Consider the following 15,532-nt stretch of genomic DNA (forward strand, 5'->3'; position numbering starts at 1 on the left):
GGGCGGGCGTCTCCTGCGAGCCCCAGTGCCCCGGCCTCTGCGCGATCCCCTGCTGCTGCTCCCCTCGCCTCGGGTGCCAGGAAAACAGGGAGAAATAAAAATTGCCCGTCAGCTGGGCGGAGCTCCCTGTTTTTAGTAAGTTTCACAATAATTGCAGTTGCCTCTAGATGGCACTTCCACATCACCCGAACCTCGCAGCAGCCCGCCTGGGGTTTCGTAGCCCTTCCGCAGGCTCTGATGAGCTCCACAGTCATTGTGGCTGGCTGCATAAGGGGGGGCTAAGACAGCATTTTTTTTAAGAGCAGTATTTTCAGAGCACCATTAAAGTTTGGTGTAGAGGAGGAGAGACCAAGACATTGCTATTTGACTTTCCATACTCAGGTGGATCTGATGAGGAATGTCCCATAGCTACGTAGGTCTGCACACACCAAAAATACTCTTTTTCTTTACTGTCTCCCACAAAGTGCTGCTGAGAACAGGCTAACAAGCCTGCAAGTGCCACTTTTCCCCTCTTAAATATAGTTACTACCTCCCTTGTTTGTCAGTCAGTACTTCTCCTGCTCTGGCAGCATCAGGGGTCCCCGTGATGGGACCTGTGACCTGGTATAGCCCTTCCCTCAGAATTCAGGCAGGAAGATCTCCCAGTCCCCCACAACAAGAATTCATTATATATTCTTCAAGAATTAATTTTTCTTCCACTTTCCAGTATCTTAATTTCCACACAGTCATTCCCCATCATCTATCTTTGCCTTTGCCCCAGTAGTCAACATCACTGTTATAAAATTCAAAGTAAATTTTTAATTTGGAGGCCAGATTTAAATGTTTTTGTGTATTAACCTGACATATTTTCACAGTTTTCTCACTTCTGCTTTCCTTTTTTTCCTTTTATTTCTGTGCCTGAATCACCTTTTACCATTTAACTTTGAAAGGCCTAACTCAAGTTAACTTTTGCCAGTTCCTGTTTTAGCCTTGCGTTTTGCGATCTCAGAGCTGTCTTCACTGAGACGTTCTTTTTTTTCCTTTCCCTGTATCTTCAGTTACTCCCAGTCTCCTTTCTGATGTGATTATTCAGCCAGTTTGATCTGGAACTCCCTCACAAAATTTTTCCCCTTTGACTGGAGTGCACATTTCAGACAGTCTTTACATCTTTGACTTAAGAGAACTTCCAGCCAGCTTTGCCTTCAATACCCTGAGCTCCCCAGCTGACTTCAGTAACCAGCCTGGTAGCGTGCCCTTTTGAAACGAAGAACCTGTGCGCAGAATAGTCACCAAAACCAGCTTAGTTAGGTTAGCAAAATGCTGTACTTGGGCTCACATTTTTTCTACTAACAATTCTTTTCAGCCGGAAAATTAGCCTGTGCAGAAACCCCTCACTAAGACGATTGCAATGCTACTGTTCATTCTGTTAGTACTTTTGCCCACCTCTGCACTGTGCTGGGATGACATGCTCTTAGTTACAGACTTATACCTCCACTTAATATAAATAAAATTAGTCAGCTGTTGTTCATCCAGGACTCCTTTCTAGAACCTCAGTAGTTACCAAAACAAAGTCTAAAATAAAACCTGTTTTATTGGTTTAGTGACTAGCTGGTGAAAAATGATCTGTGTTCCTAATTCAGAGTGTTTAACCCTGTCACTCTTAGTAGCATTTGCTTCCCAAGTTATATATAAGAAACTAGTTCCTTGGGGAACTAAATACAGTTCCCTGGGGTATTTATCCCTCTAATAGCAGAGGTGTTTATTCACATCCAAACCCACTATTCCTCTCTAAACCAACCTTCCTTTCTCTGCCTCTCTATGATACTCAGCCAGAGAACACTGTCAAAGGGGTCACTCAAATTTAAGAGTAGAGTGACCATGAGAATGATGTATGGCCCCAGGCATACAATGCAGTTTAAGAAATGTGCTCTTTTCTCATTGGAATAAATAAAAGTGTCTGCACAATGGATTGCAGCAGCAGTTTAATTTTAGGCAAAGACCTTTTAACTTTTCAGCCTTTGGGCCAAGGAACACTAGATGTCTCTGTTTAGGTTATTAATGCAGCAACTCAGTTCTCATTTATGCTGGGTCCCTGCCTTTCTAGCTGGTGTCTAAGGGCACTGCACTGCTAAAAACAGTTAAAGTGTTTGACAATAATTTTAGAGCCTCAGATTTGAAAAGCTTGGCCAAAGCTTATCCACAAAGCCTAGCCAGAGCCTTGCTGCCCCACTTTCACAAACACTGAAGCGAGGTAACTAGTGATTTCCAAAGTGAATATCCCAGAAGCAAACACTGTACTCTACCTTCCCCTAGCTGCAGAGCAGGGTCCATGAGCTCCATCACATACTCCACATTCAGAAGGACTTCAGTCAAGTTGCTGCGGGCCAACACATACATGAGCACGGGGAGGAAGTCATCTGCACCATACGGCTTCCCTGAGCAAAGAGAAACATAGAGTGGTCCCAATAAACTCACCACAAAGACACGTTCCCACACAGCAGTGACAGCTTCTCACCCAGCATGTCCTTTGCAGACTTTAGCTTACATTATCTGGAAAGTTAAAGCTCGAAAGCATCAGCAAAGAAAAAATGCTGAAAAAGGGAAAGCTAGTTCACTTAAAAAGTAAGTAAACTTGCTTCAAGCCCAAAATATGAGCTTGAAAATTTTTAGTGAGCTCCATTCTTTATTAACTGGAGAAAGAGAACCTTAAACTTCATGGATCACAGACAAGTGACAATCCTTGGAGAGTGCAAAGGCTGCCAGCTCAGTCCTCTGATTTGACACTGCCATCAAGACTGCAATTCAGGTTTGCAATATTAGCAGCAAAGTTGTCTACATGCATTAGGGGTATTTATTCTCTTAGGTTTGCTCTATGTGTGGGACCAAAGAGCAGAAAATAGAATTTGAGAGAGTGGTTTTTAGGACTGAGGACTTCCGTGTTTATGTTCCTTCAGAAGGCAAAACATTGCACTATGTGTTCCTAATTAAAACAGTCTCCCAAGAGCTAGGTTCTAAGAGGAAGCATCTTTCCAGTCATGGTGTCTAGCTAAGAAAACAAAAAGCCTTTCATATTGGACTTAGACTAGTTTTTGGACTTGGTGTGCCGCGGGTGCTACAGGAACAGATCCTCATGGGCTCAAGATTTCCTGTGCTTGAAACATTCCTATCAACAAAGTCAACAAAATGATCTGATATGTAATCTTTAAGAGTTCTTTGGGATCTCTGAGGACAAAAAAGCATGCATGTTAACAGTCATCATTATAAATAATTACTACTTAAAATAGAATCCAAACTGAAGCTTCGCCGCATAAACCGCAAAGAACCGCAAGGAGAACTTTTCTTATTTGAAAGATGCTTTCACTTTCCACCAACATGTCATAAATTCATCATGGACAACCCATAATAACAAGTTGCTTAATAGGCCTATCTTCCCAACATTCAGAGTTGACCATTCTTCTTAACCTAAGCCCAGGTTGCTTTCATTCTGAATGTCCTCCCTCAGATGGTGGGCAGTTTTCCTCACCTGAGCACTTGGATGTGTTGGTTTCATGGGCCATGTGTGTCTCACTTGAGAACCGTTTGCCTCACCTCAAAGAACTAAAGCTACCCTTTATGTAGCTTCAGTAAAATTATGCCCTAGCCATTTTTGGCCGATAGTCCACATCCTCTTCCATGGTAGGGCATAAATTCCTATTTCTCAAATGTTCCCACTGACTTATTTCAAATCTTTGCCATGAGTCAGCTTTCCTTTTTTGTCATTCATAGCTGACGCAGATTCTCCACTGGCAAAGAAAGATATTCTTCTGAAGCCTCAAATAAACATGAGCTTAGCCCCTGATTAAAAAAAAAAAAAAGTGGCTTTAAAATAAACCCAGTAATATATCTAGTGAACAGAGAGTTGATCCAGTTAAAACAGAGTGTTGGAGGATGAGAGATTGTCAGGGCTGTAATCCAGTCTGTTTCTAACAGAGTCTGCACGTGCCACAACATAGACAATTTATTTAATGAAAGCTGGATTAATGCTTTCAATTCTGTTTGCTTTATTATGGCTGCCTTTTGTTAAATGACACGGCCTTAGGTCTTCAACCAAACTATAAAAGCACTTCATTGTTTCATTAACATCTGGATGGACATTTTGTTTGTTGTTGCCTTGGCTTATGTCTCTGTAAAAGCTTCAGCTCTGTGAAGGATCCAATTCATTACTGTCATATGTATTACCTTAATACAAGCATCTTAGTATTACAGCTATTTAATATTGTCTGGCAAAAAAAGATGACACAAATGAGACATGAAAATGCACAGAGAAAAGCCCTATTCTCCTTTTGACTTGAGTATATCAGATGCCAACATAGTTTGTTCTGCATAAAACTAGTGTAAAGGAAGACGAAGTACCAAAGAGTTTGCTAGGCTCACTTTTTTCCCATCTTTAAAAACTTTTCCTTTATGATTAGTAGTTACCGACCAGTGGCATGGATTAGGTGCTTCTGATTTCCTGAGGGCCAAGTGCAACACCAACAGCAGAATTTTCTCTTCCCTACCACTTCTTTTTCATGACCAATCCATGTTGTGTCTGCTAGGGCATCCAAGAAAGTTGCTACTTCACAACATGAATTCCTATCCACTGGAAAAAAAAATGCTGTTTTTTTTTTTATAAAATGTCACCGAAAGAGATCACCAGCCAGACAATGGACTGACCAATCAATGCAGAGTGGAAACCTCAACTTGGAACTAAACAATTCCACATCCCCAGCCATCAACTTCTGGTGTCAACTGAAATGAAAGTTAGAAGACACTGTTCAAGAACTCCTACAGAATCTCTCTATTTCTTTTTTATTGGCTGAGAAGTGGTTGTATGTACAAGCAGACACTGAGTCAATTATTTTTCATTGTTGTTTATCTCATTTCTATAAGCTGATTTAGCTTCTCTGCCCACCAGCCCTTGTTATAAACCTTTCTCAACTTTAAGATTTCATAGAAATATTATTGGACTCCCAGCTGTTTATATGGCTTAAATATGAAAATCTGATATACAGTTTCTTTTTGATTAATAAACTCAGAGTAGGGATGTCTGACTGCAATAATGGAAGGAGTACTCATTCTCCATATGCTATATGCTCATAACCTGCATAAATTACTTGACATCATTTTAATCCACTTGTGGGAATATGAAGCCTGATTCTTAAATACCCACGTCTGTAGCTAAAGCTGAAGTCAGCAGGAGCTGTAGGTGTCAACAAGAGAAAAGCAAAGCAAACCATCAAGGACCTAGCTCTGACTCCATGTGTTGCCACAAACTTCCAGTGCTGCTTAGGGCAGGTCAGGCGTGGTATATCGTGCCTACTCCTTGTAGGCATCACAACAGCTTCTCTCCTCTGACTGCACATGGAGCCAAGGATAGTTGCCTGAGAGGGCAGGAATCTGACCCTCCCCTTGTTCTCCTGGCCTTGGATGTCACAGCAGGCACAGGGATGAGCTTAGATATGTACAGCTGTCAGACCAAGTATGGCCCTAAGATGCCCTGTATCTCAGTCCATCCATGGGGATAACAGGTGCTGTCAGCAACTCAAATATGACCAGAAGCAGGAGGCACAAAGATACATGAAACAATGCCTGTGAACCAAGACACCCGAGAGGTTGGTGCTAGTCAGCATCCTGCAACCCACATGCTCCCTGTGCCATGAAAGGCACCAGGGCATTAACCAGCGTCCATCTGGGAGCTGCAGCAGAGATGTTCTCTGCAGGCTGCTGCTTCCTCAGCTCCACTTTCAACCTGGGCCAGAGCCAAGCTCCCAGACCTGCATGTCTAACTCCATCTGTGGTCTCTCACAGAGGGGTATGTTTGCAGCTGACAGAGTTAAATCTAGCTCTGACCCTGCCAGTGGTCTCAGTGACACTGGGACTGAGCTTGCTTGTTCAAGGTAGTGTTGTCCTACTCCAGATATGACTTGCTTGCTTTATTTCCCCTTCTTCCCTGCAGGATCAGGAAACATTTATTTCATAAATATCTATAAGAAGCTTAAAATAAGCCTTCTCTTCTGCCACAAACTCATCCTATCATGTTTATAGCAAAGCAAATACAACATCAGCTCCTTGCTGGGATGCAGCGCTTGAATAGATGGGTATTAATTAAATACATGATTTAAAGCAACTGGAATTCTGCCCAAGCCTCCATAAAGAAATTACAGCTTATTTTAACACATTCATACGTTTCTTTTCCCTCCATGTATATTCTGACAACCAGCAGACAGTGATGATGCTCTGCACCTTGCTCTAACATTTTACAAACACTGCAAAAAAGCTAGCAGCAGGTCCCCAGGAAATATGAATTTTAGCCTCATTTTACAGCTGGGAAACCTGAAAGCAAGGTTAACTGAGATTTGTTCAAGATCATAAGAAAAGTTTGTGACCATCCTTCCACTCACTAGCATTTTGCTGTCTCTTGTCTATCCCATACTATTTCAGCAAGGTTTGATTTATGGAATAGTTGAATTAAGAGAGTTAATGCATGCAGGCAGCATGAATCCACTTCAAAACCATACGTTTTACAGATCAGAGGAATTCGTCCCCCTTGAAAAATTTGAACTGGCTCTGTAATTCAAATGTAGACATTGCACTAGCCGGGAAAAAGATATAATCTCTAGTCCATCAGCCTTCATTAATAGTAACTTAAATACAAATATCCTCCTCCTAAAGATAACAAAATAAAACTGTTATGTATAGCTTTATTTTCCTTCTCAGAAGTGAGATGTGATAATGAGCAGTGTGGTGGGATTGCTCTGACAGTTTTAGGAGCTTCTAGCATCAGTTCTACACTGGCTGCTGAAGTATTTGAGGCCAGTTTCCTTTTCACAAGCTCAGCTATCCCACTGAAGACACATTGCTTCCTGTCCATGCCTTTGTCAACTGCAGTGCCATATAGGAGTGCATCAAGGCAACTAATATCCGACTGCTCAATTCTATAGGAGATGACAAACTTAATCCTAAAAGCTAACGAAGAGAAATGTTCCAATGGAATATATGTCATATCTATCCTCTTTTTCCAAAAGCAGAATATGCATTAGCCATGCAAAACTATGCAACAGAAAGTATTAAATCAAATGTTGGCCGGTCACCTAGCCAACTCCATCACTAATACAGAACTGGTTTTGAACTATATACTCCAGAGCTCCCTGTGCAGTTCAAAGATACACCAAAAATGAAGCTTTATAACCTTAGGTAGTCCACAAGTTAAAAATGTTGCAGTAAGAATTTTTTTCCTCTCTTCATTCCTCTTGAATCTCCTTAGAAAGCAGTTTTCCCATCTTTCAAACTTCCAACTTAAGCTTAGAGCCTTTCCATGCCTGATCTTCCCCGCTCATGGACTGAGCTCAAGTTTTTCCCTGCTCAAGTTTGGCCTGTTTGTCTCACACAGTATTTCTTCATAAACCAATGCCTACTGCTCTTCTATTTTTGCTTTTCCATCAATTCTCTTCCACAGAGTGGCAGCTCCCAGGTAGCACAAGGCTGGGTGTGGGCTCACCACTGCCAGTACACACCACACATATTGCAGATTTGCATCTTGTTTATCACTCCACAAGTGTCACTTGTGTTTTTGATAGAGTGAAAAGCAGAGATTCTCGTTCTACTCCTACCACACAATATACCTTTGACATTTTGTCCGAGTAAAGGTATTTCTGGAAGATAAATAATAAGCAGTATTTTCTACATAAGATTACAGTGCTTCTATATAAATCAGCTATGCGCCCAATTCTTCCTGTGGGTCTTGGGGCATGCTTTCCAAACGTAGGAGCAGTCAGAGTTGGGAGCTTACAGCGCACCATGAGTCCTGCCTCTTACTTTTTCTAGTGCACAGATAAATAAAGGCCACAAAAAAATGCCAGCCAGTTTGTGGGGGGTGGGTTGGGTTTCCAAACTCTTCTTTTTCTATTCTTTTAATGCATATTATTCTTACTAACTACTCCTAGTGTTTTTAGTGGGCAGGTTACATATTTTTATATTGTAGGTTATATTTTTGGAGGCATATGTTGCTGTTATTTAAGTTTGCACAGAACTTGGAAAAGCTCATCGAGAGGCTGCAATACTCTCATAATTGTCCCTTTGGGGAGGATTCACTTACTAATACCTCTGCCTACGCTGTACATGTGAACATCTGAACCGGTACCCCTAAACTCCTTTTATAGCCAGTGATGAACTAATCAATATCAGTAGAGTTTGTCATGAGTCATCTCACCCTAAAGCAGACACCTACCTCTAGCCAGATGAATCAACTGAACTCCATCGACTAAGTCCCCATTGTCTATAATGAGAAGCTAGACATGATACCCATCTGTGGCCACCTACAGCTATATGTAGCTGTAGATGAGTCCTGCTTCAACATAGATTTCTATCTTGTAGTTGTACTCAGAGGTCTGTTGGGAGAAAGGTGTATTGACAAAGACTGTGAACTTGCCTTCCCGATTCCTTGTGATGAATCAGATCCACAAGTTGATTGCCTTCAACTTGAGGGACAAATGTTAGTTTAAACCAGCTGAGGATCTGACCCATTCAGTTCATAATCTAAGTATCAGGGAGTTCAACCACAGCCAATTTTTCAGGCAGATTTTGTCATGTAGTATGAATTGCAATCAAACCAAAGAATTCCTCCTTTCTTACAATGACTCAACATACATGGAGTCAGTCAAGGCTGATGTCAACATTTCATGGCTCTTTTAGCAGTGCACAGATGGGCACTACCACAGACACAGATGTTCCTGAGTAAGCCTATCCCTAGTTTTAAAGAAAACTTTGTACCTGTTGGGACACCCTGGCCAAACCTGGACTGCTGCACATGGGTCTCAAAATGTTAAAAACTTGTGTTTTCATATGGGTCTGAAAAAAAGGATGCTTGATTTGGTGGTATTTGCACTTTGCTTTGAGATACGAAACCATATTCTCAGGTCAGCCTATCCTACGGTCAGCCTAAAGTGAATAAAGACCTGGCCTGAGCTGCCAAATTGCAAATTAAACCAAACAACATAAGTAGTTATCATGTTACCGAACAAATAGTTTTTCTGACAGAGGTAGACTGATTTTGGTCCTGCAGCAGAGGGAATGATTAGTTTTGTGTTCCACCTGCTCTGATCTCGGAAGAGAAGCGGAAGAGAAGGGAACTTTCTAATTCAGCAGTGAGTAAAAGGAGCTAAAAGAACAGACTATTGCACAGGAAGCCGAGCATGGCCTCTGCTCTTCCTGTGCGTAGAGCACTGTGCTGCCTCAGGGCTGGCTGAAAGCAAAAGGGGCCCTGGGCCACTGCTCTCGAGATGGGCAGAGAGCAGGAGGAGAATTCCTACCCACTGAAATCTGGTCTGAGCAGCCCGCAGCCTGCTCTGCTGCACACCACCAGCCGGGAATTCCCTGTCAGAAAAACATTTCAGTTTGCTGAATGCTTGTCTTTGCCAGGTGGAAAATCAAAGTGATCTGGGGTCAGTTCATTCTGTTGAAGAGCTTTCACACATTTCACTTCTAAGTGGGTCTACAGGATGTTTCACTCAATTTCTCTCCAAGTCCACTGTCTTCCGGGAGTTAAGACTATAGCATTCTCCTCCCCTTAACCTCTTTTTCTGCTCTGAATTAATTGGGGTACATTTCCTTATTGCCAGGCCAGTTTTCTTCTCACCAGGCCCTGATATGCATCACTGATATATATACTGGAGAAACTGGGAACTGGACGCACAGGGGTGAAGTCAGCTTCCGACCTACACCCCGCTTGCAGTAGTACTCAACATGAGAACACAGCTGAGCTGGCCGAAATGAAGCGCTTTGGTTAGCATAGCAAGCCACAATGAAATCCTCTGATTTCATGAATGCCAATCTTTTAAAACATGTAGTGTTTTTTTAATTATTTCCCCGACCCCTAATTTCCGTTACATAAAATGACACAACGGCATTTCCGGCAACAGAGAAATTCCAGCCCTGAGCTGAGGTATGACAGATACGTAACATAGCCCCAGCATGGGAAGGAGATCGTGTCTCCTGTGTGGGTTTTAATGAGGCATGCGATTCTTTGATCTATACCAAATTTACTCTCAAATTTAACACAACTGTTTTAACAAAGTTACAGCAAATTCCCCTACATATGTCCCAATCTTCTCATAATACCTGAAGATAGTCAGAGGTCCTATCCACCCTGCAGCTTATGCTCAGCCCTGCGGTGGCTTCTTGCTCTGCTGTTAATTGTGTCTAGATTGGTCATTGAACCTTGCTGCATACTGCCAAGGGATGACCCTGAGGTGAGCCTCAGAAGGGACACAACAATTTCTGTATGAGTGCTCCAGGGCTGTTATCAGTACAAAATAAAGCAGAACAGTTAAAAGTATCTTTGGAGATTGTGAGTTCTTGAACAACCACAGGTTGTTCAAATTAATATCTGGCTTCTCTTCAAATTTATGCATGGCTGATCATCAGCTCACCAGTATACAAAGAAAGCTCTTAAACTGGCAAGGCAGATTCCTGGAGGAAGGGGCGTTCTGGCCTATCTGCAAAAATGCACCCTGTCTGCAGGCCAAGGGCTTAACGTGCATTTAGTGGTTGGCCTGAGGCTCAAGTTATATTTATACTCAGAGCACATAATTCCTTACACCGAAGAAGCATAGGAGTGGCTTTTGGGATTTACCGGGGCATCAGAAATTAGTAACAAACAGTACTACCATTCTGCGTCTCCTCCTCAATTTAGGCAAAACTTTGTAAAGGCCAAATCAAGAGACTTTTCCCAAAGACCCGTTCCTAGAATTTACCATTAAGCTGCTACAAGCTGGGGCAGAAGCACTGCGTGAAGACCTGTGCAAAAAGGACATTACCCGTAAAACACACACTTACAGACATCTGTTTTTTGGAGTTATGGAGCTTAAAGTTAACCAGGTAACATCTTATACCTGTTATTTGTGCAGAGAACTTCACAGTCACTAACCAGCCCATTCTGAACACAACCTGTGGACAGCTGATACCAAACACACCAATAATCACTGTTAACTCCAATCTGAATATTATCACATCAACTGTATCATAAACCTTGTTCCTTTGATACATGGAGAAGGACCAGTAAGGAATACCATTTCAGTGGGAGTGCTGTACCTGGGTTTCCCTGAGCCATGGAGTCATAGATGAGTTTGCAGGACTTCAGCAAGATGGCAATCTTCTTTTCTGGGGAGTAGGCCTTGTGCATGGTTGTGAACTTGTGAAGGATCTTTTCCAGCACAACGGTTTCAGGCACACTGGTCGTTACGCCTAGGTCAGTGGTAGTTGTGTTTTGTATCACAAGTTGGTTCTCTTTTAGCTGCTGTAAAGATCCGTCTTTGTTGTGGATTTCTTTTAAGTAAGAATCAATGGCTTCTTTTAAAGGTTTCAGGACACATTTGTACAAAGCTGTCTCAGCAATCACTTCTGCATAGAGAAGGGAGAACACAAAAGTCCGTGATAAATAATCAACACAGTAGTACAGGTGCAAGTAAAACTCCTAAGAAAGTATGTCGTTGGTTATTCATGCACTACTGCATAGCTGTGAGCAGGGAACAGAAATTACATCCTAGAAAGTAAACGCTTCATTACCAACACCCTCCAGAAGTCCTGGATAGGCTTGAGATGAACAACAGTGCACAGTCTCTGCCTCTGGAGCCGTAGGAGAGCTCCTGTTACCAGCAGCCGCTGCTGTCTTTGCCTGACTCCTGGCTGACCAGCATGGCACTGTCAGGCAGCAGGAAAGCCAGCTCTGGGAAGAGATGAGGAACCTCACCTAACTGTGCTTCTTTTCACAGCCCTGCCCTTACGGATGCCCAGGTGGGATTCATCTCATGTCCCTTCTGACACCTCCCTCTGACCTGTTTGAAATACTCACTTTGGGATGAAATCAATTGCATCCTCAAAGTGCCCCTTTCTGCACAGTGACTGAAAAGGGGCTGTAGCCACCAGCTCAGAGGCAGACACCAACATCTGGTCAGAAGTTTCTCACCCTCAAGTGACCCTAACTTACTGATACTTAAGTCGCCTCTTATGCCACTTGTGGATGAGGAAATAGTCTGTGTGGATTGAGCGTTTGCTTAATATTTAGCAGGAGACAAAAGGAAGCATGAGAGACTGTGAGAAAGTCTATTGTCTGACTGCTAGAAACCAGAGGCAGAGCTAGAGGGACTGCAAAGGATCCTCTTGTCACCCCTGCACTGAGGCAAAAAGGTCACTGGCAAAAGACTTCATCCACTCAGTCAGTGAGGAATGAAATAGAGGGCAGTAACATTTATGTATACAAAACGCAACTATTTTAAAGAATCAGGAGAATCAGTCAGCCTAAAGCAGGACAAATTCAAATGGTAAATCTTCCATGGTGAGAATCCCTGTCCGCCACAGGAGAAGACAGTCCTCCCTAGGCTAACTGGGCCATATCACCCTGTAAGGAACTGCCAGTGAACAGGGCTAGATCTAACCAGGGGTGTCTGTGTGAATGTGGGGGGATCCTTCCAACACACGCAGCTCTACCAAGCAGAACAAGGACACTTCTTTCTGCCTCCTCTCCACCTTCCCTAATCAAGATTCAAGGCAGACTTCTCTTGCTGACACCCCCTCTGCCTTGAAGAAAGGGGTTATTGGGACAAAAATTGCAGGTGTTACATGAGGGGCATAGGAAGTGAAACGGTAGCTCCCCTCTCCTAGCTATGGCAAGGGGCTGGTAGCAGGTCTGTTCTGCTGGGGAAACTGCAGGATCATGTGAAGCCTTTGCTGGGTGAGAAAGAAGTCAGCAGGGCCTCCTAAGACTGACAGCTGAGTGCCTCTGGGTCCTGGCTCACCACTTAGCTGGGTCCCACCTAATACTGGAGCTGCAGGATCCCCTGGAATCCCTGGTCACTTCTGTGGTTGGCCATGTTCTGTGTTGGGGGTCTTCCAGCTCCCAGCTTGCTTTAAGCCAACTTAGCAATCTCATAAATAGCTCTGCATTGTTCTCAGGTCCTCAAGAAACAGTTTTAAGTCAAAAGAGCATGTGAGTGCATGCATACATGCTTTTTCTGGCTGTACAGTTTGACTGGGATAAAAAATCCTACAGCTCTTTGTATATTCCCTCATGAATGTATATTAAACAGGCCAGTCAATTTCTTAGCAAGGAGGGAAGTAGCACATTACTCCCTCACAGAGTAGTGAATGAGAAGCCACAAAACACCCCTAAACAGCCAACAATACTATTTTTCCTCCCCAAAGGCAAACTATCTCTGTGGCAAAGAGAGGTGAATGCTGCATTTTGGAGCCAGCAGTGGTCTTGCAGCAGGCAGCTCTTCCACACCTCTGAGCTCTGAGGATCACAGAGCAGGATCAAGTGATTCCTCCAACCTGCGCCTCAAAATCATCATAGTCTTGTCCCTCCTTGTGAGACAGTGACTGACCCCTGATCTGGCTGCCGCATGCAGGGAGTTCTCCATCCTCACTGCAGAGCACGGGGCAGCAGACATGCAAGGCCATGGGGAACACCGCTTGCAGGGGGAAGTTGGCCTTTCGTGTTTCCAGTGAACACAGCTCTGTGTGTGTGCCTATGCGTACACATATATATACACACACTCTCTCTCTCTCTGGTATTTGTATGTGTGTATATGCATATGCATATATACATACATATATGTCTCTCTCACAGACACAAACACACATCTCTTCTGCTTAAACTCTTCCCTTTAAAACATTCATAATGGGATTTTCCCCCTCATTGGTCTCCCAGTTTTTAGAGTTCCTCCTCCAAGCGCTGGCAACCACAGAGTAGACTTCAAATCGCACCCCTCAGTTTTTAGGAGATGATTTATAATTCTGTAAAGCAGAACATGTGTCTGCATAATCCTGTCTTCCTCCTCACCTTCCCAAATTTTCCCCGAGGATGAGTAAAGCACAGTCACCTACCTAACTGTTCTTCAGTGTAGGAGGCTGGGTCTATCAGAGATTTCAGCTCGGTGCTCTGCACTAAGTAACTCTTCAGCTGTGTCATCATCATCCGGATTTCTTGTAGCATCTCTGTGCTGGAGCTCTGCTTTGCCATCATCTCTAAACTGTACACTCTGTAGTCCTGCACCAGGTTGCCAAAGTATGAATCCTTGTCCTGTGCCAGCTCCACTATCTTCTTCTGCAGCTTCCTGTCACTAGACAAAAAGACTGTGAAGACATTGGACAGGCTAACAAAGGACAGTCTGTTCTTGGCCTTGCCCAAGATCATGGAGCGTGTCTTTTTACCGGATGAACTACTCAGCATCTCCAGGTCATCCTCTGTGCTGCTGGTGGAGTAGGAGTCTGGCTCGGACGCTGACGCCTGAGCCATGGCACTGCCTCCTGGGCCTTCCAGGGAGGAGTGCGAACCTTTCAGTTCAGCTGAGCTGGCGGATTTGTGGCCATGTCCCGGTTCAGTCTTGGTGTATGTGCAAGTGGCACCACCTGCCACTGTAGCTGAGCTGCTCTTGCATAAAGCCTGCACCGTGGCTGTGGCCGTCTCTGCCACTGTTCTTTGCTTCATCTGGCAGGAGCTGGGGATCCTCGGTACCTGGGAAAGCCTCTTCCTTCTTGGTGGTGGGATAGGAGGTGACTTTCCTTTCTCAATGGCATTGCTTTGTATCTCAGGCATGTCCTCCTCCTTCTCTGCAGGTTCAGGCTTTGTCTCCTGAAACTGTGATACAGCCCTTTCGGGAACCTCCCCAGGCATTTCTACAGCCTTTTTGCACAGTGACCTTTTATCTCTGCTCTCTGTACTTGTGTCTTGTTTTTCTTCTGTCTGTTCCCCTTTCAGCGTTTCACAACTTCCAGGCTTACCCGCACAGCTCTCCTCCGAGGTCCTCTCGCACAGCCGCCTCCGCGGGGGGACAGAGGGCTGGGAGCCCTTCTTGGGGCTCACTGCCAAGGGCTCATTGACTGAGCACCTCTGCTTCCCTTCTTCTTCTTTATTGTCACCGCCCTCAATTTTCATTTCCTTGATTCTCTTTCCTAGTGGCTGAAGAAGCAGCTCGTTTTCTTCACAGGGAGTCATGGGATCCTGGAGGAGCTTCAGAGAAGATTTCTGAACAAGAGCATGAGAAGGTGGAGGTGGAGGGGGGCGGCAGGGAGACTTCCTTTCAGCGAGCATGGTGGCAGGGGGGAGATCGGTGCTTACAGCATGGCTTTTAGGAGGAGGTACATCTGGAGGAAAAGGATTACTGCACTCTTCTATAAAAATAGGATTCACGAACCACAGCCTGTCATTTCCTATTGACAGCTCAATTTCACATGAGCAGTGGTTTGCGCTACTTGCAAAACACTGGGTAGATCTTAAACTGTCTGCCTGGGCAGTGCTGAAAGCAGAGTCTTTTGCAGGGTGGGATAACTCCTCTCCTCTTCTTCTGTGGTTTAAGGAGGAATCCCAGAAATCTGTCCAAAAAAAAAAGAAAGAAAGAAAGAAAGAAAAGAAGAATGAAAAAGTGCTCTGAGAGAATTTTAGCTGCTAACAGTATGTAGAAGTCCTACTTTTTATTAAAAGAAATGGTGCACAAGCTTTCACACCTCTGCGCAAAAGAGTGTGAAGAAAGGGTTG

General features: G+C 43.9%; 1 protein-coding gene across 1 annotated transcript in view; it reads right to left on the bottom strand.

Moving 5' to 3' along the window:
• Positions 1-2,282: 2,282 nt before the first annotated feature.
• LOC104071436 (ras and Rab interactor 3-like) overlaps positions 2,283-15,532 on the bottom strand; it is a gene marked incomplete at its 3' end in the record, with an annotated part of 50,981 nt that continues 37,731 nt past the window's right edge. Inside the window, exons 8-10 of the mRNA XM_009587462.1 lie at positions 13,882-15,369; positions 11,089-11,397; positions 2,283-2,414 (exon numbers count right to left, since the gene is read on the bottom strand). Of these exons, the coding sequence (XP_009585757.1) occupies positions 2,283-2,414; positions 11,089-11,397; positions 13,882-15,369 (1,929 nt within the window). The remainder of the gene's footprint in view (positions 2,415-11,088; positions 11,398-13,881; positions 15,370-15,532) is intronic.

This window comes from Fulmarus glacialis, unplaced genomic scaffold, assembly GCF_000690835.1.
Source record: "Fulmarus glacialis isolate BGI_N327 unplaced genomic scaffold, ASM69083v1 scaffold13001, whole genome shotgun sequence".
Classification (NCBI taxonomy): domain Eukaryota; kingdom Metazoa; phylum Chordata; class Aves; order Procellariiformes; family Procellariidae; genus Fulmarus; species Fulmarus glacialis.